This window comes from Monodon monoceros, unplaced genomic scaffold, assembly GCF_005190385.1.
Source record: "Monodon monoceros isolate NGI ecotype Baffin Bay Population unplaced genomic scaffold, NGI_Narwhal_1 Super_Scaffold_16, whole genome shotgun sequence".
Classification (NCBI taxonomy): domain Eukaryota; kingdom Metazoa; phylum Chordata; class Mammalia; order Artiodactyla; family Monodontidae; genus Monodon; species Monodon monoceros.
In genome coordinates, this window is record NW_021703772.1 from 6726457 (window position 1) to 6752423 (window position 25967).

Here is a 25967-nt window from a genome sequence, read left to right on the forward strand (position 1 = left end):
TTTCTTTCTCTGTAATATCTTTGTCAGGTTTCAGTATCAGGGTTATGCAGGACTCAAAAGAAGTTAGGAAATGTTCCCTTTTTTATATTCTTGGAAAGGATTTCTCTGAGATAGATTATTATTTCTTTCTTAAATGTTTGGTGAAGCTAGTTAGACCTGGAATTTTTTTATGGCAAGGTTTTTAAATTATAGTTTTAATTTCTTTATTTGTGGAGTTGTTTTAGATTTTTTATTTCTTGAATGGTTTTGGAAAATTATATTTTTTAAAGAATTTGTCCTTTTATCTGTGGTGTCAAATTTATTGGCATGAAGCTATTCAAAATGTCTCATTATCTTTTCTAGTGTCTGTAGGACCTAAATTTCCTCTTTTTAATTCCTGATATTAATAATTTGTGTTTGCTTCCTTTTGTTTTTCATAAGTCTTGCTTAGGGCTTATCAAGTTTATTAAGCTTTTCAAAAAACAACTTTTTTGCCTTTATTGATTTTTCTCTACTAATCTGTTTTCTACTTCATTGATTTCTGCTCTTGTTTTTAATTATTTCCTTCCTTTTACCTTTGGTATTTAATCATCTTTTTCTAGCTTCTTGGGTTGGTATCTCAGCAGGTTTTTTAAACCTGCCTTTAAAAATTTTTTTTTAAAATAAATTTATTTATTCTTTGGCTGTGTTGGGTCTTCGTTTCTGTGCGAGGGCTTTCTTGGCGAGAAAGCTTTTGCGGCGAGCGGGGGCCACTCTTCATCACGCTGCACGGGCCTCTCACTGTCGCAGCCTCTCCCGTTGCGGAGCACAGGCTCCAGACATGCAGGCTCAGTAGTGTGGCTCACGGGCCTAGTTGCTCCACGGCACGTGGGATCTTCCCAGACCAGGGCTCGAACCCGTGTCCCCTGCATTGGCAGGCAGATTCTTAACAACTGCGCCACCAGGGAAGCCCTAAACATGCCTTTTAATTCATGCTTTTAAATCTATAATTTCCTTCTTAGCGCTAATTTAGCTGTAGCTAAATTTGACATGTTATTATTATCTTTCAATTCAAAATATTTTGTAATTTTTCCTTCTGATTCTTTTATTGACCCATGAGGTTTTTGGAGGTGGATTGCTTAATTTCCAAATATTTGGGGAATTTCTAGTTATCTTTTTGTTATATCTATAAATTGATGTCTAATTCCATTTTACTCTGAAAACATGCTCTCTATGATTTCACTTATTCTGAATTTTTTGAGACTTGTTTCATGCCTCAGGATATGGTCTGTCTTGCTGAATGTTTCTATTCACCAGTAAAGTTATTAATTTTCTACATTTGTTGGGTATAGTGTTTCATAAATGTCAGCTAGGTCAAATTGGTTAATAACATTCTTTATTTCATCCCTATTCTTAACTAATTTTTCTGTCTTTTTGTTGTATCAGTTACTGAGAGAGTAGTTTTAAATCTCCAACTCTAATTGTACCTTTGCCCTTTCGTCCTTTTACTGTTGACAGTTTTGCTTCATGTATCTTGACGATATATTATTAGTTGCATACACATTTTGGATTGTTAATGGCCTCTTGACGTATGCCCTTCCTTTATCTCTGCTGATAGTCCTTACCTTCACATCTACCTTATCTGGTATTAATGTAACATACAAGCTTTCTAATGCAAGTGTGTCTCTTGTAAACAGTATGAAGTTGGTTCCTGCTTATTTTGGAAAATTGTGATTTTTAAGGAATTTGTTCTCAAAGTGTCAAATTTCTTAGTATAAAGTTGTTTGAAATATTACCATATTATCCTTTTAATTTCTGTAGGACCTGTAGGACCCTATTTCATTTCTAATATTGGTAATTTGTGTTTCTTAGCTTTCTTTTGCATCAGTCTTGCTAGGGATTTGTCAAGGTTATTATACTTTTCTTTTTTTAAAATAATTAGTTAATTTAACTTTTGGCTATGTTGGGTCTTTGTTGCTGCACACAGGCTTTCTAGTTGCGGTGAGCAGGGGCTACTCTTTATCGTGGTGCACAGACTTCTTATTGCAGTGGCTTCTTTTGTGGAGCACAGGCTCTAGGCGCACAGCCTTAAGTAGTTGTTGCACGCGGGCTCTAGAGCGCAGACTCAGTAGTTGTGGCGCACAGGCCTAGTTACTCCACGGCATGTGGGACCTTCCCAGACCGGGGCTCGAACCTGTGTCCCTTGCATTGGCAGGCGGATTCTTAACCACAGCACCACCAGGGAAGTCCAAGGTTATTAGACTTCTCAAAGAAACAGCTTTGCATTTGTTGTTTTTCTCTATTGTTCATCTGTTTTCTATCAAATGATAGAGTTTGACAGTCTCTTCCTTTAAATTAGAATGTTCAGTACATTTATTTTTTTATTAATTTTTTTAAAAATTAATTTATTTTTGGCTGCATTGGGTCTTTGCTGCGCGTGGGCTTTCTCTAGTTGCAGTGAGCAGAGGCTGCTCTTTGTTGCAATGTGTGGACTTCTCATTGCAGTGGCCTCTCTTGTTGGGGAGCACAGGCTCTAGGCACGTGGGCTTCAGTAGTTGTGGCACGCGGGCTAGGTCATTGTAGCTCGCGGGCTTTAGAGCACAGGCTCAGTAGTTGTGGCGCACGGGCTTAGTTGCTCCACGGCATGTGGAATCTTCCCAGACCAGGAATTGAACCCGTGTCCCCTGCATTGGCAGGCGGATTCTTAACCACTGCACCACCAGGGAAGCCCCCATTTATTTTTAATGTATTAAATTGTGTGGTTGAGTTTGAATTTATCATGTAGCCATTTGTTTTTTATTTGCTTCTCCTGTCTTTCTTGCCTTTCTTTCTTTCTGTCTTTCATACCTTTGGATTAATCAAGTAATTTTTAGTGTTTGATTTTTGTCTCCTCTGTTGACTTTTTAGCTGTACTACTTTAACTTTTTTACTCTAGGGATTACACTGTACATAAGTTAATATTATAAATTACAGACCAATACTGTAACACTTCATGTACAAGGTAAGATGTACAAGGTACGGTAGCATAATTCCATTTCCCAACTTCCATCCTTTTCAGCTGTTGTCTTATATTTTACAATTATATGTAAATTCACCGTGTGTGTATGTATGTGTTTACTTTAAACATTTAAGCAACTTTTAAAGAAATTAATGAAAAAATCATGTTTTATTTTATCCATTCTGGTGTTCATTGCTCCTTCTTGCATGTCCAGGTTTGCATCTAATATCATTTCCCTTCAACTAGAGAACTTCCTTTAGCGGTTCTTGGGCATCCAGAACTGCTGGCAAAAATATTCTCAGCTTTTGTTTGTCTGAAGTTTTTATCTTGCATTCATTTGTTTAAATGGTATTTTTGCTGGTTATAGAATTCTTTTTTTTTTTTTTTAATTATTTATTTTTGGTTGCATTGGGTCTTCGTTGCTGCACATGGGCTTTCTCTAGTTGGGTCGAGTGGGGGCTACTCTTCATGGTGGTGTGCAGGCTTCTTATTGCAATGGCTTCTCTTGTTGCAGAGCACGGGCTCTAGGCGCGTGGGCTTCAGTAGTTATGGCACGTGGGCTTCAGTAGTTATGGCACACGGTCTCAGTAGTTGTGGCTCGTGGACTCTAGAGCACAGGCTCAGTAGTTGTGGCACACGGGCTTAGTTGCTCCATGGCATGTGGGATCTTCCCGGACCAGGGATCGAACCTGTGTCCCCTGCATTGGCAGGCTCCTGCGCCACCAGGGAAGTCCTGGATACAGAATTCTAGGTTAATAGCTCTTATTGGTTTTTTCAGGACTTTAAAGATGTCATTTTATTATGTTTTGGCTTGCTTTATTTTGCCTGAGAAGTCAGTGTTACTTAAATGTAATGTGTCTTTTTTTTCTGTCTACTTTTAAGATAATCTCTTTATCTTTGGTTTTTAGCAATTTAATAACAGTGTGTCTCAGTATGGTGTTCTTTGTGTTTATTTGCTTTGTATTTTCTAAGATTTTTTTAATCTGTGGCTTGAAATCTTCAGTTTTGGCCATTATATTTTCAGTTTGTTTTTATGCCCCATTATCTCTCTCTTCTTCAGAAATTACAGTTACATATATATTGGACCATTCAGTATTTCCTCACTGGTCTTAGATATTCTAGCAGGAGGTGTTTTTTTTCCCCCCTCACCCTCAATTTGGAGAATTTCCATTGATCCGTCTTCATGTTCATTGATTCTTTCTCCTACTGTATCCAGTCTTCTGTTAAGCCCAGCCAATGAATTAATGAATTCTTTCATTTCAGATATTGTGTTATTCAGCTGTAGAATTTTTTCTTAGCTCTTATTTAACGTGCCCGTTTCTCTGCTGAAATTCCCCATTTGAACCTACTCTGTACATCCTTTCCTGTAAATTTATATATTTCATTAGCTGTTTACTCTTATAACATCTGGATTATTTCTGGGTCTGTAGTTATTACCTTTTTATCTCTTGTGAATTGACTGTGTCATCTCTTGGTTATGAATCACATTGTCCTGTTTCTTTGCATGTCATATACTCTTATATTGCCTACTGGACATTGTGGATGATGCGTTTTAGAGGCTGTGGATTATGTTACTGTTTTTTAGAAGGTTTATATATTTATTATTTTTGGCTGCATTGGGTCTTCGTTGCTGTGTGTGGGCTTTCTCTAGTTGCAGCGAGTGCGGACTACTCTTTGTTGCGGTGCACAGGCTTCTTATTGCAGAGGCTTCTCTTGTTGTGGAGCACGGGCTCTAGGCACGTGGGCTCAGTAGCTGTGGCTCATGGGCTCTAGAGTGCAGGCTTAGTAGTTGTGGCTTACGGGCTCAGTTGCTCCGCAGCATGTGGGATCTTCCCGGACCAGGGCTCGAACCCATGTCCCCTGCATTGGCAGGCTGATTCTTAACCACTGCACCACCAGGCAAGTCCTGTGTTATTGTTTCTAAAGGGCTTTTCATTATATTCTAACAGGCCATTAAGTAACTTTGAATCATGTTGATCCTGTGGGAGCTTCATTTGGGGCTTTGGTAGGGTGGATCTGTTGCATTTAGCTGTTAGTCCTAGGGAGTAGCTGTTAGTCTTGGGGCCTGGATGGTCCTCCCTCTTAAGGCAGAGGTTAGCAAACATGGGGAAACTATGGCTTGCTGCCTTTTTTGTACAGCCCCCAGGTAAGAACTGTCTTTATATTTTCAAAGAGTTATCTTTAGAAAGGTGCTCAAGTTTGCCTCTTAGCCCACAAAGCCTAAAATACTTACCGTCTGGCCCTTTGTAGAAAAGTTTGCCAATCCCTGACCTGAGACATGGCCCTTCTAGGATTTCAGTGGAAAGCCTGAGGTGTTTGTCATATGCCTCTAATTTGGCAGGACTTCAACTCCATGCTCTTTCTTTCTTTTTTCTAATCTATCTTATTAATCCATTCACAACATGTTTATTTAACTCTATGCTCTTTCTACCCAGCAGCAGGGCACTAAAATCTCTACTCAGATCTTAAATCTCCCAGCTGTTGCTTTCTGCTCAGTTCCTTGGGTCTCAGGCTGTCCATGTACCATTTAAGACTCAGCCAAGGATTTGAGGAGGATTTGATAGAGATTTGGGGCTCCTTAATGGGATTTTCACTTTCTAGGCTCTGTGGCAGTCTCAGATTCTGTTTCCTTAGTCCGGTAAGACTCTTGCCCTTTGCTTGAACTCTCCTTCCGCCATGCTCTGCTACAAACTGGGAAGTGGTGGGTTAATGCAGGACTCACCTAGCTTGTTTCCCTTTTGAAGGATTATGTTCCCTCCACTTTAGGTCAGCTTTTGCTTACTCTCCAAACAATTGTTTTAACCAGTGGGGTTAGTCCAATTAAAAGTTCTCTGCCATTACTGGAACCAGACTACCTGAAGTTTGAGGTTTAAGAGTTAATCCTCAACTATCAAACAAAGAAAAGATTCGCTATACAGAAAGTATTCATTACTCAGAGGTTTCAAATTATTATTTTATTGTACTTAAATTAGCTACAAAACTATATTACCATCTGTTATACACAGTGTTAACGATAATGCCTTTGGGTCATATGCCCTATACCCTTCTGTTTGATTAGAGAGTATACATTATCATAAATTCTTCCTTTCCAAGAAAAAATGAGAAAATCACTTTTCCGTGTTGATTGATGATCTAAGCAAATGTTACATATACCTCCCAAGTGATTTTCTACATAAAGTAGTTTGTACTGAGAGAAAAGGGGGTGATACAAAGCCACAAAGAGGTTAGGGAATAAAAGAAGAATAGAGTAGGGGATGGGGAGGTGGGATAGGCAATGGGGAGAGAAGGTTTTTTTCTTCCTAATCCTTTAGGTAGAGGAACCTGAGAAATGATAGTCTCTGAGATTATGACTTCAGCCTTGCAGTGTTCTGATTTCCTGAGCTAGCCTGTCAGCCTCCGGGACAGACAACACTGAATTTAGTTAATGTAAGCTTATAATTGTGACTATATCCCAGCAGTTTGTCTGAGTCACTAGTTTTGAAATTATCTTCTATGGTACTTCATTGTATAATTGCCTTTGTTTTGTGCTCTGTTTGGATTGCTTTAAACATTTCAGAAGTGTTTGTTCTGTCTAATCTGTTTCAGTAAAGACTTTTTAAAAACAGCGTTACGAGGTATAATTAAAGTATTTTTAAGATTGTGTCATGGCAGCTTTCTCCCTTGGTATAACTGTTAGACTGTTTAACAGAAAGCACTCTGGTTTTTATTAAATGTTTTATTATGGCGCAAATGAAATTTTTTTCCCTCTTAGCTGACCAGGCCAAAAAGTTGACGTTAAAATATCTAATCACAGAAAGGAAGGTAAAGATTTTGTAATCATGTCGATGAATTTTTTTTCATTAACCTAATGTTGGTTTTCTTTCTCTGTATAGTTTTTACAGCTTCATTCTCAGATATTTCTGCTCAGTTCAGATGAAAGTACAGTTAGTCTGTTGAAGGACTCTTCTCTCCAGGCTGAGTCTGATATACGAAGAAATGATCAACAACTTTTGAAGACACTTACTTCAGAACCCCCAGGATTAAATGATAGACCCTCCTGTCCCCACTGGTTTGATATAAACGATTCCAAAGTCCAGCCAATTAAGGAAAAGGATATTGAACAGCAATTTCAGGGTAAAGAAAGTGCCTACATGTTGTTTTATCGGAAATCCCAGTTGCAGAGACCCCCTGAAGGTATGGAAAGATAAATGTCCCTATTTGTTTAAGTTGATCGCTTTAGAAGATAAATATTGAATGTTATTTGAAAGTTTACCGTTTTAGAAGGTTTACTCTTGAAACATTTTAAAATATTTTCAAGCTAACCGTAAGAAATATACCAGAAAAAATTCAACATTCTGTCCTTTTATAAAGATTATATATTTCTGGTTTTTTCCCCTGTAATAGTATGAGGCTATAGTTAGATTTTCAAAATTGCATTTTCTTGGATCACATCATGTTTTCTTGTTGTGTGGGCAGACATGATTGTCCTCTGCTTAGGCTTCTCTCTGCAGTCTGGCCATGTGTTGTCTTTGAGTTGCAAGTGGCCTTGGTCTTATTTTCATGTGTTCTCTTTCATTTTCCTTTCTTTTTTCCTTTTCCTCAAGGTGATAAGTCTTTAAGCAATTGAAATATCTCTGAAGCCCTCTGTTGAATCTTCTAAGAGAGTTCATACCATGGTGGAGGTTAAACACTGAGACCCACAGTGATAAATTTTTGAATTGAAGCTACTAACATGAATCAGTCTGTAAGACTTTATTTGATCACTTCCCGAAATTTATGCAACTGGGAAAGCTCTTTAGATTGAGACGTATCTATGATTAGAGATGAGGATACTGTTCATAGAGAGTGAGCATAGTGATCATTTTTGTAAAGAATAAGAATAAAGCAGTTACCAGTTTGCAGATGAATCAAAGGAAGTTAACTCTCTGGATCTGAAACAATTACATAACTGTTCTGTTGACCAGAAGGGCCTTTGTTTTTTTCTGAGGGGAAAAAATATGGTAATCGTTCTGATAAAAATATTGGGGAGCTGAATTCACAGTTACAGAAATATATATCAGTTTCTTCAGGTGACGTATTGTCCTTTTCACTGAATTGAACTTCAGTGTGTACATGATTGGAATATGTACTAAGTGACAATTTTCCAGTTAGCTTAAGATTTGAATAAAGATCTAACCAAAATCTTGATGGACTTTTCTGGGGAATGAATGGATGGAACTTGGCAAAATGATTCTAAAATTTACCTGGGAAGATAAATTAATGAAAATTGAAGAAGGAACTGCTCAAGGAAACTTTACTGTGTCAGTATAAGCATATTTATGGTGCTGTAGCAGTTAAGACAGTGTAGTGCTAGTGCAAAGAGCTGGACAGACCATTGAGCAGTAAGCCCAGAAGTTGATCTAAGTATTTTTAAGATTTTAATCCATGAAAAGGTAGCTTTTCAGATAAATAGGCGAAAAATGAATTAATAAATACAACTGAGAAGTTGGTTAGTTGCTAATCACTTGAATTAACAGTTAGTACAATCAAGTGATTATATTTATCACTTGCATGAAATTATAGTTCCTTTAATGTCTGTGTAAAAAAGGAGCCTTCAGATGCATAAAATATAAATATTTTTCTGATCTTAAGGTAGAGAAGCCCTTTCTAAGCATAAAAGCAATGAAAAAAAAATTGAGGAAAAGTGATGTAAACCTTATTACGTAATACCAAAAGGCAAATGACAGGCTAGTGGAAAACAGCAAAATATATGACAAATTTATTTCCCCTATCTGTAGAGTGCTCTTACATTTATTCCATTGTGCTCAGTGGTAAATTGGGAAAAGGATATAAATAACTAACGTACAAAAGAAGAAATAAGGACAGCCAGTAAACTACAAAAAAAAAAAAATTCCATCTGGCCCATAACCAAAAAACATGAATCATAACAGCAATGAATGACAGCCTTTTTCTTACAAAATCAAATATTTCTGTTAACCTGTTTCTCAACAGTTGGCACTACCTCTATATTTGGTATGTATATAAAGTAATACAACCAATTTGGTTGTATGTACTTAAAAACCTTAAACCAATAATTATACTTCCACAAATTTGTCTTGAAATAATCAGGACTGTGTATACCTATTTATGTTCAAAGATGTTTGCTACCCCCGTTATTTTATAGTAATGACTAACAGAAAATCACCTAAATGTCTACCAGAAAAGGATTGGTTAGATTAATTATGTTATTTATAGAATGGGCTACTATGCAATCATTTAAAGATTTGGAAAAATGTTCACAACATATGAAATGAAAAAGCAACTTACATGTTTGTTGACTATACTTCCAGTTGCTTTAAATAAGCGTGGTTTGGGGTGTGTGTGTGTGTGTGTGTATGTGTATGTATAGACACATTGTGTAGAACAGAAAAAAGACCAGAAGTATATAGATCACATTTTAGCAGTATTCCCTAGGAGTGTGATTATAGGTAATATTTATTTATTTTACATTAAAAAAATATAATTTCCAGAACTTTCACAGTGACCAATTATTACATTTGTTATCAAGAAGGAAACAGCAGGTGTTCTTTTTTAAAAGTCTATTTAAAAAGAGTTGAGGAAATGGAATTCTCTAGCTTGGCTTAAAGAACTGTTTACCTTTCATATGTTTTAATGTTTTCAATCTAAAGATGGGAAAACTGAGATCCAGAGAAAATTCATGTTCACACAGGCAGTAGAAGCTTTCCTAGCTCCCAGCGAGGTCCTTTCTAGTTTTCTGTGCTACCTCTTCAGCAACCAGTTTTTATGTAGTCAGCACAAGTTAATGGAAAATTTTGTTCACAGCTCGAGCTAACCCAAGATACAGGGTTCCATGTCATTTGCTGAATGAAATGGATGCAGCCAACATTGAACTACAAATACAAAGGTAATTTTAAATTACTTTTAGAGTTTGAATAGTTTTTCTGGGGAACAAGTATCTAATTTAGGTCTTAAGTATTCAGTAATGAAAATTAAAGAGGAAAAGAAGTCAACTGTTTAATGCCGGTGTCTTTTTATTAGCTGCTGAATTTTTATACTGAGAGTATCTTTTACTTTGAAATTACCCAGTGAGAGTGAATGAAATAATGACAAATGGCCATCGCTAAGTAGAGATTGAAGCCTAAGAAAACTAGAGAAATCTGTGAGCATGTAGTTGTGCTGAATGAATTGTGTCCTGGCCTGTCGGTTATTCCCTCGGCACAGAGCCCATTGTGAAAATTCACCCTCATGTGTAAGTGGTTTGTGAAGAACTGGCCCGTAGTGACATCAGACCAGAGGTGGGCAAATGGGAGGAAATGTGGAGTCTACAGACTGTTTGGCTTAATGTCAGTCTTGGGCAAAACCCTACAATGGATTATTAAAGGGATGGTTTGTGAGAGCTTGATGATCTGAACATTCTCTTTTGAGGTCTAACCTTGGACCATGAAGAACTGGTTCTTTGCTCTCTGGGTCCGTGGGGTACTGGATTAGGGAAATGGATGTTCCCCTGGTATTCTTGTGGACCCGAGGGGCTGATTACATAGCAGGGATGTGTTCAACATTTTTATCATTGATTTGAAGCTGAGAAAAAAAAAAAAAATGAATGGCAAATTAAGATCAGAGGAGATCTCAACAAAAATCAAGACACTAAAAATATAAAAATTTAACAGAGTAAAATATCTTAAGTGCGAAAGATAACCAACTTGCATGAGTGGTGTGGATTAGCAGTTGGTATTAAAAACAAAAACAGCCTATGGGGTTTTAGTCAGCGAGCACTAAGCTTTTTAATGTGGTCATGGAAAAGCTCATGCTGTCTTTGACCACATTCACAGAATTGTGCCTGAGGTACCTGAATGGTGGCTATAGCTTCATCCAACTCTCCGTTGGTGGGGCTGCCTGAAGCGTTTTTGGTGCCGTGCTTCACGGCAGCTGAATGGGTTCAGAAAAGTGTAGCAAGCACCCGGCTGCTGCTGAGGCCATTTGACTTGGAGAGAGCAGACTCCAGGGATCATGAGGCTGACTTCAAATAGTTTATGGGAGAGTCTGTGGGGTCTAGTTGAAGCAAGGAGAAAATAGAAGTTGTAAATCTAGCATTTACCACAGTTATAGGAACGTGTTTCCAGCATTTTGTTCATAATTATAATCTCAGCATTGGACGAGTTCAAGTGTCAGTGTTTGTTCAGAGTAACACTGCACAGTGTGCGTTAAAACCGTCTTCCTTGGAATTCACGGTGGCAGAGCTATTAATTGAGAAACTAAACTGAGTTATTTTGGAGCATGGAAGAAAAGGATGTTAATTATAATTACTTAGGTGGAGTGGAGAACTTCTTTATATTGTAAATCAAGTATTTTTGGTTTGAGATGAAACAGTATCTGCTGTAAAAACATGGCATTTGTGTATTTTTACGCCTCTTTAAAGGGCAGAGTGTGATTCTACAAACAATAATTTTGAATTGCGTCTCCACCTCGGCCCTCATTATCATTTCTTCAATGGGGCTCTGCACCCAGTAGTCTCTCAAACAGAAAGCATGTGGGATTTGACCTTTGATAAAAGAAAAACTTTAGGAGATCTTCGACAATCAATATTTCAGGTAATTTAGCCTCACTCTTAATAGACATTCAGGTCTGTCTTAAGCTGGATTCTCCTTTTCAAACTCCTGTTTAGGATACAACTATTTATTTTTCACAGCTGCTTAGGAAAATCCTACATCTACCACTTCCATAGAGGGATGGTCCAAATGTTCTCCCCTCACTTGTAAGTCTCTTAGAGAGGCTTTTCTGCACAATCGGGGCTCACCGAGTCCTGCCAGCAGGTTTTCGGGGGAGAATCAAGCCTGGTATATTTAATCTTGGGGAGAGAAAGAGTATAAGGTTGTCTCTTTTGGGAAAAATAAATGAAAGAGAATTGTCTTTTAAAAGGAGTAAAAAGATAGATAATTATGTTGCCTAAAACCAAGAGCTACTAAACAAATAAAAGCAACTAACTTTTCTACCTTACAGTATAGAATAACATTTATTAATAAGATTCCTAAGTGAACGAAAATGTCTACTGGTCTATAGTAAAAGCAAACATCGTTGTAATCATTGTCTCTAAATTATTTATCCAGTCGTGTTTTAACGACGACAACAACAGTGCTCTTTATTTTACTTAAAATGTTTTCATATAAATTCTATCGTTTGATTCTTTAACCTCATGAGGGCAAGATAACCCCATTTTAAAGATGAGGAAATTGTGATTTAAAGAGATCTAATGGCTTGCCCAGGGTCAGACATCTAGTTAGCAGTAGAACTAGGACTCCAGCCCTGGTCTCCCTACTCTTTCTTTCCTCTTAATTATACTTCAGTCCACACTACTTCCTGATAGAGGAAAAGGGAAATAGAAAATGTAAGCTTCCCCGCCCCCAGAATTAAGTGAATTTTCTGAAAAACTGTATCATTTACCAAAATTATTAGCTTTCTTTTGATTTTCCTCTTGTACAAAGAAAAGCAGGCCAATTTCTTCTTTAACTTTAGTTGATTTGAGTATTTAAATGTTGGATCAGGATCAAGATTTCTAAAATTAATACTTTTGAACTTTTCCACTAAAAGTTTATTTCTGAGCCAATCCTGGCAGTGATGATATAGGTGGACTTGGAGATTTGACCCTGCCTAGGGTAACGTTTCAAGTGGAAAAGAGAGACCTTGGTCACCTTTACAAGGTTTAGATTTCATGCCAGCCTGCTTTTTGATGGTTTAAGTGCACATCTCTGCCAGTGGCAAATCTTAGAATTAAGCCACTGGCAAGAGGCTGAGAGACTGACAGTTAAGTAATCATGTGTAAGTATGAAATTTCTTTCTTTTTTTTTTTTTTTTTTTTTTTTGTGGTACGCGGGCCTCTCATCGTTGTGGCCTCTCCCATTGTGGAGCACAGGCTCCAGACGTGCAGGCTCAGCGGCCATGGCTCACGGGCCCAGCCGCTCCACGGCATGTGGGATCTTCCCGGGCCGGGGCACGAACCCGTGTCCCCTGCATCGGCAGGTGGACTCTCAACCACTGCGCCACCAGGGAAGCCCTGAAATTTCTTTTTAAGAGAACTATCTTGTGATATTGTGGAGAGGGACTAAATAGGACTGACCTTTATTGGTGACATTGTTTTGGTGAGGTTACCACAGTCCCCAGAGTCTTGGAGCTAGAAACTTAAAAAAACAAATCCTTGGTAATCTATTAAATAAACTGGTAATGCTACTTTTTAGATTTACAGTGGGAGACATTCCTTTCAAGAAACAAGAGTATTCGTGTGTGCTGCTCTTCCCTGAACAGTACTGATTGAACACGTCATTTTTGCTCTTTTGGACCAGGATTCCTGGGCTGGCACACTGATCATTTTGCCTTCTGATAAAAGTGATCTTCCCATAAATTAAGTAGAAATGGTTGTTGTTTAGGTGGTCATTGTGCTCTTTGTGTATGTCAGGGTTCTTTAGTCACTAATGGATGTGAGATTAACCATCTTTGGATTTGACTGATTTAACATTGAAAGATGTCTACTTTCCTCATTTTTGGTGCTGGATGGGGATTGTCATATTCATTTTCTTGTTCCCAGTGTCAGCTACATAAGTAACTTGGCACAGTGCTCTTCTTACTTAGCCTGGAAAAGTGATCCATATGTGATTTTTCATTGTTCTCTTTTCTTTCATTCATATTCTGCAGCTGTTAGAATTTTGGGAAGGAGATATGGTTCTTAGTGTTGCAAAGTTTGTACCAGCAGGACTTCATGTTTACCAGACACTTGATGGTAAGAGAAATATTAAAACACAGCAACTTATTGTGTATATGTACATTTTGTGGGGCTCATCTGTACATTTTGTGGGGCTCATCTGAGACTTTCTGCTCTTGGCCAGTCTTTCCCTTACATACTACTTTTCTTAGCTATGCAGGTTCTCATCACATTGGTTTTAACAAATAATATATTTAGTTTTTCATATTTAATAAGACAATTTATTTAGTTTATAATGTGTCCAATATATGTAATGTGTGAAATTTTGCTAACATGGAAATGTTTTATATTTTCTGAAATTAAGGCTACTTCTCTACCTAAACAAATTTTTTCTTACAGGCTTTGGAAATTTTTTTATATTACCCCAAACTTCTGAGCAAAATGGTTTGAAACCATTTAAATCTTGTTAAATATGGCTTGTTTTTTTAATCCAATCTCAGCTTCAGACTTTGTAGCAAAACAAAAGTACTTCAGGAGCTTAAAAGTACTTCCTTTAAATAATAACAGAACAATAATAGCAGTAGCAGCAGTAACAGTTGTCTTGGACTTCATGGTGCCAAATACTGAGATAAGTGTTTTGTGTAAATTATCTAATTTGATTTTCACAAACTTCTTTTATCCCCATTTCATAAATGAGAAAACTGAAGGGTAGAGGCTTGAAGTCCACAAGGTCATACAGCTCATTAGTGGGTGAGTGAGGACCGTTTGATGTGTAAGCCTTCCCCATGTTCACAGCGTCAAGTACAGTTGACCTTTTATATTAACTTTTTTTTTTCCTGCTCTCATGCCCACAAATCTTATGGGGGAAATGCTTACATAAAATGAAAACAGAGAAAAAAAAAAAAGGCTAAAGAGCGTGATGGAAGGAATAAAGATAAAAATAATATAAAATAATATCAATATAACAAACATAATTACTCCCTTTTTCTTAGTTTTCCTCAATGAGAATGCTTCTTTTCAAACAAATGTTTGTGTCTTGGCTGTTGCTTTAGTTAAATTTTTTTTTGATGATCATGAGAAGGGTTTCACTGATAATCTCATCTTCCTAGGAGATCACCTGACACTGTGTGAAATTGAAATTGCTGATGGGGAAGACATCTTTGTATGGAATGGAGTGGAGGTAAATAAGTGTTGAAGAAATGTTCACGAGAGTTTTGGATATTTTTTAAGTTGTGATAAAATTTTATTCAGCATATATGACGGCACTTACATATTAGAAAACTGCTGAAATATCCAGTAAATTTTAAGTACAATCAGTGTTGGTTATATGTTCAAGAGATAGTTGTAGAACACCTCCATGGTGCCAGGCTGTGTGTCAGAAGCTAGACACAAAGGTAAATAAGTGATCAGTCTGTATCCTTCAGGCATGTAGTGTGGGTCACTGTGCTGAGATAGGTGAGCAGGAGGGTCTGTACAGACTCTTTTTTTTTTTTTTTTTTTTTTTTGCGGTGCACAGGCCTCTCACTGTTGTGGCCTCTCCCGCTGTGGAGCACAGGCTCCGGATGTGCAGGCTCAGCGGCCATGGCTCACGGGCCCAGCTGCTCCACGGCATGTGGGATCTTCCCGGACCGGGGCACGAACCCGTGTCCCCTGCATCGGCAGGCGGATTCTCAACCACTGCGCCACCAGGGAAGCCCTGTACATACTCTTGATGAGGATTCAGAAGGAGCGGTTCGTCACACTGTTAGGGCTGGAGGCGACTTAGGGGAGCACAGTCAAGAGAGCAGTGAGGAGCTCTCACCCACTCAGTGGACGTCCTCGGTCCACCTCATACATTTACCACTGCTGAGGACACGTGTCTGTCTCCACTTCAGATTTCTCTCCTAAAAAGTAAAAGATGGCTAAGAAAAAGCTTCAAAAATCTAAAGCTGTTCTTCTGATACTTAAAAGACATTTGTGAAAACTTTATTTCACTTGAAAAGAAAAAAAAACGGGAATTGTTCTATAAGAGTCTACGTTACTGCATTACTGTGTTGACCTGATTTTGGCAAATACGAGCTATACTGATGGCTGACTTGATACTGTTGTAGGTTGGCGGAATCCAGATTCCAGCTGGTAGTGACTGTGAACCTCTGCTTTTAAATGTTCTTCATCCGGCGACAAGCAGTGAAGAAGAGCAGTGTCAGCAGTTGATAGACTCCCCATATGTCTTTCCATCTAATGCAGAAATAGGTAGTGTATTCACAGCCTGTGCAATCCCAGACGGAGTCATCTTAGTCAACAGTGCTGAGTCTGTAGGTGAAGAGAGCTGGACCACCATTCCCAAGGAAGACTTGAAGAAGACCTTCAGAGAACAAGGTCTCAGAAATGGAAGCTCAATTTTAATTCAGAATTCTAATGATGGTGACAGGTAACGTGCTAAGAGAATTCCTTTTAAACTTACTGTAGTTACAGTGCCGTATCTTAGAACTCTACAGCTTTATGTTAATAATGATGAGAGTTAAATGTTTCGTTTTATTTCTAGACATTGTGTTCTATATATTGTAAATGGGAATGTTCGTGGTTAGGCAACCTGGAGAAAAATGATATTGTAGTGTGATTTTTTTTTTTTTTTTGGTAAATGTGGTAACTGAATAATATAGGTATAGGCTAGATATAGTGTAGATAGTTGGCAGTAAAACAGAATCTTATCAAATAATTCTGATTAGCACTCATTATAAGATGGAGGGCACATTCTCACAGAGAAAGTTCCTAAAATTTTTCATGAGGAAGGTATTATCACAGCTAAATTTGTCTTGTCACAAGGATCTCAGAAGGCAGTTCAGTTTTTTGTTATAATCCTTTTTATGATGCTTGAGATCCTCCCAGCTGGCCAGGTGAGGCAATTACTTGGGGAATTGCAGCCTTGGTTCCTGTAAGTCACATTTGAAGCTCAGGGGTGCTTCCTCTCTTCATTTTTGTTACCCATGTCTGTGCCAGTACACTTCTGTGGTCAGCATTATCATACACTGTAACCCCCCCAATTTCCACACATTGAAGACTTCAGGTTATGACCAATGAATCAGTTCCCTGCTTTCTCAGTGCTGTGAATATACGTAGATTACAGAGGCTCTGTATTATTGTTTATTAGTGGCTATGACATAGAGAAGCAGAGCACTTGTGAAGTGTATTTATTTTGGATTACATGTATCACTCTCTTTTCGACAAGTGTTTTCCAGAAATTTATTTCCCTACCTTGTTTACTTAATTTAAAAGTTTATTATAAATTTCTTTTTAGAAAGTAATATACTTTCATTAGGACTTGGGAAATACAGAGGTGAAGACAGGAGACCCAAAACAGCATCACCATACCACTCATGCAGTGTCTGTCACTGTTAGCTTTCTGAGCTCGAATAATTGGGATTTTCTTTCGAAGGGTTTTTTCTTATTAATTTATTATTTTATATATATATTTTTTGGCTGCATTGCATCTTCGTTGCTGCGCGCGGGCTTTCTCTAGTTACAGTGAGCGGGGGCTACTCTTCGTTGCGGTGCGCGGGCTTCTCATTGCAGTGGCTTCTCTTGTTGTAGAGCACGGGCTCTAGGCGTGCGGGCTTCAGTAGTTGTGGTGCATGGGCTTATTAGTTCCTCCGCAGCATGTGGGATCTTCCCGGACCAGGGCTTGAACCCATGTCCCCTTCATTGGCAGGCGGATTCTCAACCACTGTGCCACCAGGGAAGTCCGGTTTTTTCCTTTTTAAACATAATACTGATATTGTAGATAAATAGTTATATCCTGCTTTCCCCTCATGTTTTTGTTTTGTTTTGTTTTGTTTGCGGTACGTGGGCCTCTCACTGTTGTGGCCTCTTCCGTTGCAGTGCACAGGCTCCAGACGCGCAGGCTCAGTGGCCATGGCCCACGGGCCCAGCCGCTCCGCGGCATGTGGGATCTTCCCGGACCGGGGCACAAACGCGTGTCCCCTGCATCGGCAGGCGGACTCTCAACCACTGCGCCACCAGGGAAGCCCTCCCCTCATGTTTGAAGGCTCTTCATAAACCTCATTTCATGGCTGCATAATAACCTATGTTGATGTTATAGGTTACCTGACTGCTCCTGTGTGAGGAGTGGGTAGAGACAAGGCCTTGGGGGCTGGCTGCCTGGCTTTGTTTCCAGCTTTATCATTTACTAGTAGTGTGACCGTGGGCAAGTTACATCATCTCTCTCTGCTTAATTTCTTCTTCTGTAAAATGAGCATAATAATTAGTACCAGCTTCATACAGTGCTACGGATTGAAGAAGTTAAGAGCTTACAAGTGTTTACACATAGTAAGTGCTAGATAGTTTAGCTAGCATCCTTGTTATCATCCAGTTTTTCATTATTTTAAGGTGGTCTTCAGGGAACATCTTTGTGCTTAAAACTTTGCTCTATTTAAGTTTGCTAACTCAAGGTGGAGTCCCAGAGTGGAATAACTGAAATGAAGAGTAGAATTGTGTTTTGGGGCTCTGCTACACACTCCCAAAGAGGACTTCCGCTAGCCCACTCAGTGCCTCTGTGTGAATTAGTAAGAAGTCACTCCTTCCTCAAGAACCTTTACTATTATCTGCAGGAAAACCTTGTTAGAACAAGACACTCCACTGCCATCTGCTATCATAAAATTTTTTAAAACCTCTATAATAAAAATATAAACATACAGTGTATATGATGTGAATGATATCCATTAGATGTGATACTTCTTTTTTGCGGTGCGTGGGCCTCTCACTGCTGTGGCCTCTCCCGTTGCGGAGCACAGGCTCCGGACACGCAGGCTCAGCGGCCATGGCTCACGGGCCCAGCCGCTCCGCAGCATGTGGGATCTTCCCGGACTAGGGCACGAACCCGCGTCCCCTGCATCAGCAGGCGGACTCTCAACCACTGCGCCACCAGGGAAGTCCAGATGTGGTACTTTTATTCAACGTCAGTCTGCACGGCTGTGCATGCTGTCCTGCTTTTAAACTACTAAAGTCTGTGGGTGGGCTTTTGGCGTAGGTACTCTTTTAAAGCTCCACTGGTGATTGCAGCGTGCAGGTAGACGTTAACAACTGATTGTTCAATTACAACAGTTCTCTTTGAAAAATGTGGCAACAAATTATTTGTATAAATCAAAGAATATTTGGAATCATGAATATAGACTCCGTGGAATACTATCTTAACACTACCCTAAAAAGATAGTGAACTTTCAGAAACCCAACTCAGTAGAACTTGGTCCCTTTAATTAGTCACATTAAGTGACACATGCAGAATTTTGGAAGTGGTGCCTAAAGAAAAGCATGAATTTTCCAATCCTCTCTGATCCATAAAAGAGCTGTATAAAGACACATTTTTAAAATGTCTTTTTACCCTACAGTTTGTTGACCAAACGAGGGAAGTGGATCACCAGTGTGAATGAGGTTGACTGGCTCCAAGTTAAAAATTTATGCCAATTAGACTCTGGAGAAGAACAAGTTAAAATATCAGCAACTGTTAACACAGTGAGTAGATATTGGTTGAAGTGTGCTTGACAGCTTTTCATTAATACAGTGTTACTTAGAAAGCAGTACCTTAATCTTTCAGAACAGGTGTCTCAGTAAACTTCTAAATCTTAAGAAATCACCTTTTAATTTGTAACATTTGATTATTGCTTATTTACCTTTGTTAGGCCTTGGAATATTTCAAGAAAATATATGCCTTTTTTTCCCTCCAAAGCCTAGAATTAGAATGTGGGAGTTACCTTTTTAATTAGTTCATGGAATCTTCTGAATTTGATAACTGTGAAATGCTATTTTCAAGAGCCTTTTCTGTATTTTTAAAACAAGGTATATATGTTTTGGTTTTGTGTTCTTTGGTGTTTGGGTTTTTTAAAGTTTATCTTAAATTGCTCTACAGTATACTCTGTGCTCTGTATAAAGCCAGTTGCTCTTCAAAGGGAGTTTTTTCAGTTTTCCATTTAAGACTATTATACTGGTTTCCTTAAACATTATTTCAGGAAACATCTTTTTATATTTATGTAGTCTCCATTTATTAAGTTTTTCTGTAACTTTATTTTAAAAATTTAGAGTGTTTTCTTTTATATAAAATTATAGTTTCTTAAGGTTTGTTTGCACATTAGTGGGAACAGTATAAGGTCAATGCCCCAAAGCTCAGGAGACCTACCGCCCTGACCCCAAATGGGAGGCCGGTGCAGTCCTTGATTACTGCAGGCTCTGTTCCTTCTTGGCACAGTGGGGGGCATAGCGGGGGTTACCGGTGGGGAAGTAGAGTCAATGATCTCTGTCGTCAGCTTTACCCCTAAATTTCCACGATTTTATGCCCTAGAGGCAATTAGCCTAAATTTTAAAAAAGAAAAGAAAACACAATCTAAAATAATTTAAGTAGAAATTTTAAATAGTACCCTTGGATTAGTACATTTTTATATTATTAATGCTTATTAATTATTAGTACAGTTTTATATTATTAATGAAGATGTGGGATCTTCCCAGACCAGGGATTGAACCCATGTCCCCTGCACTGGCCCTGAATTCATCATTCTTAACATAAAGAAACGTATAGTTTCTTTTGTTTGCTATCATCAGAAAAGTTAACTGTCAACTTTTGCCTTTCGCTACTATTAAGTCTTTGGTTTTCTAAAGTTTTCTGTAGGCGGCCTTTCCATTCCAATTATTATCAATTTGGTGAAAACTTAACCAAGATCTAAGTTTTTGCCTTTGACTTTGTAGAAGAGAGAAAATAATTTCAGAGATGGAAAAATAATTTTTTTCAAGTAGGCAAAAACTGCTAAATGTAAGGTAATTAATAACTCAACCTGTATATGCACACACTGACAATCTTCATTTTCCTCTCCTCCCATTGCTTTTAACTTATACACAGTCATTAGTTTATTTCTCTATTTTAGGTGGTGTTTGATATTCGAATTAAAGCCATAAAGGAATTAAAATTAATGAAGGAACTAGGTAATCATTTATGTTTGCTTTTGGTTTTTTGGTTTAATTTAGTTTTGTTTTGATTTTTAATTGAAAAAAATATGGGAGAGTACAAAAAATAATTTAGGGAAAACTCACGTATCTACCACCCAAAATGGACAAATGTTAACATCTTGCCATGTGTTTGTTTTTGCCTCAAACATTACAAATAAAGTCCTCTATGTTCTCCTCCTCAGACCTATCATCCCTCCCCAGATGCAACCAGTATATCTGATTTGGGTGTGTATCTAGTTCGTGCATTCACATTGCACTATATATATTATACCTCTCTCTGTATATGTGTGTGTGTATATTGTATTTTTACATTTATGTAAATTCTATCTTAATGAATATAACATTCTACAAACTCACTATTCACTCGGCATTAAGTTTTCTTTTACAGCTTTATTGAGGTATAATTTACATGTCATAAAACATCCATTTTAAGCGTAATTCAGTGATTATTAGTAAATGTATAAAGTCGTACAACCATCACAGCAATCCAGTTTTAGAACAGTTTCATCACTCTAAAAAGATCTCGTTCCCATTTGCATAGCAAGCCCCTGACAGCCATTCATCTACTTTCTGTTTCTTTTGACTTGCTTTTCTGGACATTTCATGTAAATGAAAGCATGTTATATGTAGTCTTTTGTGTCTGGCTTCTTTCACTCAGTATATCATTTTTGAGATTCATCCATGATTTAGCATGTTTCAATAGTTTGTTCCTTTTTATTGCTGACTGGATAAAAAGGAATATATTGTATGGATTGTATGGATATATCACATTTTGTTTGTTCATTACCAGTTGATGGACATTTGGATTGTTTCCACTTTGGGTCTTTTATGACTGATTCTGCTATAAACATTATGTCTTCGTATAGACCTGTGTTTTCAGTTCTCGGAATTGCTGGGTCATATGGCAAAGTTATGTTTAACTTTATAAGGGACTGCCGTACTATTTCCAAAGTGGCTGAATCATTTACACACCCACTGACAATGTATCAGGGTTGCAGTTTCTTCACATCCTTGCCAATATTTATAATTGTCTTTTTTTTTTAATTTTATTTATTTATTTTGTTTATTTTTGGCTGTGTTGGGTCTTCATTGCTCCGCACAGGCTTTCTCTAGTTGCGGCGAGTGCGGGCTTCTCACTACGGTGGCTTCTCTTATTGTGGAGCACGGGCTCTAGGCGTGCGGACTTCAGTAGTTGTGGCACATGGGCTCAGTAGTTGTCGCTCGGAGGCTCTAGAGCACAGGCTCAGTAGTTGTGGCGCATGGGCTTAGTTGCTCCATGGCATGTGGGATCTTCCTGGACCAGGGCTCGAACCTGTGTCCCATGCATTGGCAGGTGGATTCTTAACCACTGTGCCACCAGGGAAGTCCTATAATTGTCTTTTTGATTGTAGCCATTTTAGTGACCGTGAATTGGTATCTCCTGTGTTTAATTGCATTTTCCTGATGCAGTGATGGTGAGCACTGTTGATGTGCTTATCATCTATTTGTATACTCTAAGGATCCTATTAAAACTACCAGAATTAATAAGTGAGTTTAACAAGAACTCAAAATCAATATAGAAAAATCCATATATGTTTACTAGCAACAAAAAAGTGGAAAATTAAGTTAAGAAAACATTTATAATAGCATAAGCTATCATGAAATACTTGGGGGTAAATTTAACAAGATATGTGGAAGACCTGTACACCAGAAACTAGAAAAGATTGCCATGAAAAATAAAAGAAGACCCAAATAAATTAAATGATGTACCATATTCTTGGATCAGAAGACACAGTACTATTAAGAGGCTAATTCTCTCAAAATTTATTTGTACATTCAGTGCATTCTCACTCAAAATTCTGGCAGGTTTCTTTTTTTTTGGTAGTAATTGACAAACTGATTCTGAAATTTATGTGGAAATGCAAAGAACCTAAGTATCCATAACAATTTTAGAGGAAATAAAGAACAAAGTTGGAAGAGTTACACCATCTGATTACAAGACTTACTCTGAAACTGTAGAAATCAAGACAGTGTGTGTAGTCATGAGGGTAGACATATGGAGCAGAGTTCAGCATGTGTGGCCTACAACCTGCTTCTGCACAGCCAGTGAGCTAAGAATAGGTTTTACATTTTTTAAGGGCTCTTTTAAGAAGAAGAATGTGCAACAGAGATCGTATGTGGAAATGTTCCAGAGTATTTGCAACAGAACTACATTGAAAAGCCAGAAATAGATGCAAACATATTTAGTCAGTTGACTTTCAGCAGAAGTGCCAAGGTATTTCCATGGGGAAGGATGCTCTTTCAGCATTCAGTGCTGGACCAATTGGATATCAATAGATGCAAAAGTGAACCTCCAACTTTGCCTTACGTCATGTAAAAAATGAACTCAAAATGGATCATAGAACTTCCCTGGTGGCGCAGTGGTTAAGAATCCGTCTGCCAATGCAGTGAACGTGGGTTCAACCCCTGGTCCGGGAAGATCCCACATGCCGCAGAGCAACTAAGCCCATGCACCACAGCTACTAAGCCTGCGCTCTAGATCCCATGCTCCACAACAAGAGAAGCCACTGCAATGAGAAGCCCGCGTACTGCAATGAACAGTAACCCCCGCTTGCCACAACTAGAGAAAGCCCGTGCGCAGCAACGAAGACCCAACACAGCCAAAAATAAATTAAAAAAAAGGATCATAGACTTCAATGTTAAAACCTAAAACTATAAAACTTCTGGGGGAAAACATAGAAAATCTCTGTTATTTTTACCATAAGGAAGAGATTTTTTTTAAAGATCGGACTTAGAAAGTACAAACCATGAAAGTAAAAGCAAATTGGACTACTACAAAATTTTAAAGGCATTTGAAAAGGCAGGCCACAAACTGAGAGAAAAAATTTATAACACATGTATTTGACAATAGACTTGCATCCAGGATATATAAAAAATACTTATAACCTAATCAGAAGACAACCCAAATTGGGAAGCCACTTTACAAAAGAAAATCTACCTATGAACACCCAATAAGCACAGGAGAAGATGCTCAGTATCATTAGCCAACAAACTAAAACCGTAATGACACATCACTGCACGCTTAGTGGAATGATTAAAATTTTAGATGCTGACAAGACTAAGTGATACCAAAGATGTGGAGCACCTGGCACTCCCGCGTATTGCTGGTGGGAGTGTAAAATGGTACAGTCACTCTGGTAAGGAGTTAGCTTATTTCCTGTGAATTTAAACATTCACTTATCAATTCTCCTGGATTTTTATCCAAGAAAAATTAAAACATGTATCTTTACAAATACTGTATGTAAATGTTCATAACCAAAAATGGGAAACAATTCAAATACCAGTGAGCAGGTGAACAAATTGTGGTGTATCCATACAATGGGATACTATTCATCAATAAAAGAAGTAAACTGCCACCCCACGCAAAACATGGATGAATCTCAAAGACATCATGCCAAGCAAAAGAAGCTAGTCACAAAAGAGTAATGCTCTTAGGATTCCACTTATCGATCTGAAATTGTCAAAAAAGAAAACCTAAGCTGTAGTTACAGAGGCAGATCAGAATTAGGGGATGAGGGATTGACTACGGAGTGGCATGAGGGAATTTGGGGGGTGACGTAAATTATATCTCAATTTGCTGATGGTTACTGAGTGTTTTCATCGACCTCTTTTAACTGTGTGCTTAAACTGGATGTGTTTTATTATAAGTAAATTATACTTCAGTAAAGTTACTTAAGAATATATGGTTTATGCGGGCTTCCCTGGTGGCGCAGTGGTTGAGAGTCCGCCTGCCAATTCGGGGGACGTGGGTTCGTGCCCCAGTCCGGGAGGATCTCACGTGCCACGGAGCGGCTGGGCCTGTGAGCCATGGCCGCTGGGCCTGCACGTCCGGAGCCTGTGCTCCACAGCAGGAGAGGCTGCAGCAGTGAGAGGCCCGCGTACTGCAAAAAAAAAAAAAAAAAAAAAGAATATATGGTTTATTAAAATTAATAGTTTGTTGTCTTGCCATGTCACAGATCTCCTTTCTTCCACTCCTTCTTCCCTCCAAACTATTCTTTACCTAGCAAGTGATCTTCTTAAACATAGGTGAGTCAGATCACGTCACTCTCTGCTGAAAGCCCTGTTGGGCTCTTTGTACTCAGTAGTGTATTGCCTGCGGGCTCCTGGCCTACAGGAACCTGCTTCGTCTGACCACTGCCTAACTGACCTCCTTGCAGTCCACTCACCTGCTTATTCACAGCGTACTTCCCATGCTGACTTTGTGGAATTTCTGGTCACAGGCTCTTTTCCACTCCCGAGACTTCTTTTTTTCTTTTTTAAAGCAGAGGGAGGTTTTTTGTTTTTTTGTTTTTACATATTTATTTTTGGCTGCGTTGGGTCTTTGTTTCTGCGCGTGGGCTTTCTCTAGTTGTGGAGAGCGGGGGCTGCTCTTCACTGTGGTGGCTTCTCTTGTTATGGAGCTTGGGCTTTAGGCGCACAGGCTTCAGTAGTTGTGGCTCCCGGACTCTAGAGCGCAGGGTCTGTAGCTGTGGCGCACGGGCTTAGTTCCTCCGCAGCCTGTGGGATCTTCCCGGACCAGGGATCAAACCCATGTCCCCTGCATCGGCAGGTGGATTCTTAACCACTGCACCACCAGGGAAGCCCCCCTGCGACTTCTTAGTCCTGTAATCTTTTTTGAACTCTGTTCCCTTTACTCTTCATCTGCTAACTTCAGTCACTCATTTGGTCTCAGCTGAAATGTTATTTCCGTCATCCCTGGCTACACAATCTCAGTTAATCTGTCTCTCGTACTCTAACGCCCTGTCCTTCCCTTCGTAGCACTTACACTGTAACTACCTGTGTTTTGTGTTATGAATGTCCACCTCCCCCATTAGATGAGGCTCTTTGCGGGCGGAGTCCATGGCTGTTTTTCTTATTGTCAGCTTCTAGGACAGTGCCTGGCACATAGAAGATACATGGTGTGTGTTGAATGAAAGTGAGAATTTTTTTAAAAAACAGTATTTTAAATTAACATTTTTTAAATTGGAGAACTCTTTTACATAAGCTGTTTCAGTTGTCAAGGAGTTTGTATTAGAATTCTATGCTGGCTTCACATTACTGTAGTATAAGGGCTAGAACTCAGGAATCTCAAAGAGATTCTGTTCTGTTCAGATAAAGATAGAACTTCTAAGGCCCATGGCATTCCTGCCCTCTCAGAAGCCTCCACCCCTTTGAATTCCCCCACCTCATATGCAACTTGGTAAGAATTGTTTGGAATTAAAACCTAATATACTTCTTCCCACAAAGCAGGAGTCTTTGCATCCTCAAAAACAGGGCATACTGGCCCTAATCCATTTACTAATAACTAAGCATAAAAATCACCTAACTTATTTTAAATCTAGGCAGAGTCTGTGC

The 25967-nt window shown here is 38.6% G+C and overlaps 1 protein-coding gene across 5 annotated transcripts in view; it reads left to right on the plus strand.

The window, feature by feature from the left end:
* Positions 1-25967, plus strand: part of USP40 (ubiquitin specific peptidase 40) — a 90961-nt gene that overhangs the window by 27603 nt on the left and 37391 nt on the right. For 4 of the 5 annotated variants that reach the window (XM_029225154.1, XM_029225156.1, XM_029225158.1 and 1 more), the window contains 8 exons: positions 6829-7129; positions 9758-9839; positions 11352-11523; positions 13619-13703; positions 14735-14805; positions 15716-16035; positions 18989-19112; positions 20513-20570. In XM_029225154.1, the coding sequence (XP_029080987.1) occupies positions 6829-7129; positions 9758-9839; positions 11352-11523; positions 13619-13703; positions 14735-14805; positions 15716-16035; positions 18989-19112; positions 20513-20570 (1213 nt within the window). Of the gene's footprint in view, positions 1-6828; positions 7130-9757; positions 9840-11351; positions 11524-13618; positions 13704-14734; positions 14806-15715; positions 16036-18988; positions 19113-20512; positions 20571-20776; positions 20820-25967 lie in introns of all 5 variants that reach the window. The other variant, XM_029225155.1, reaches the window with a different exon arrangement.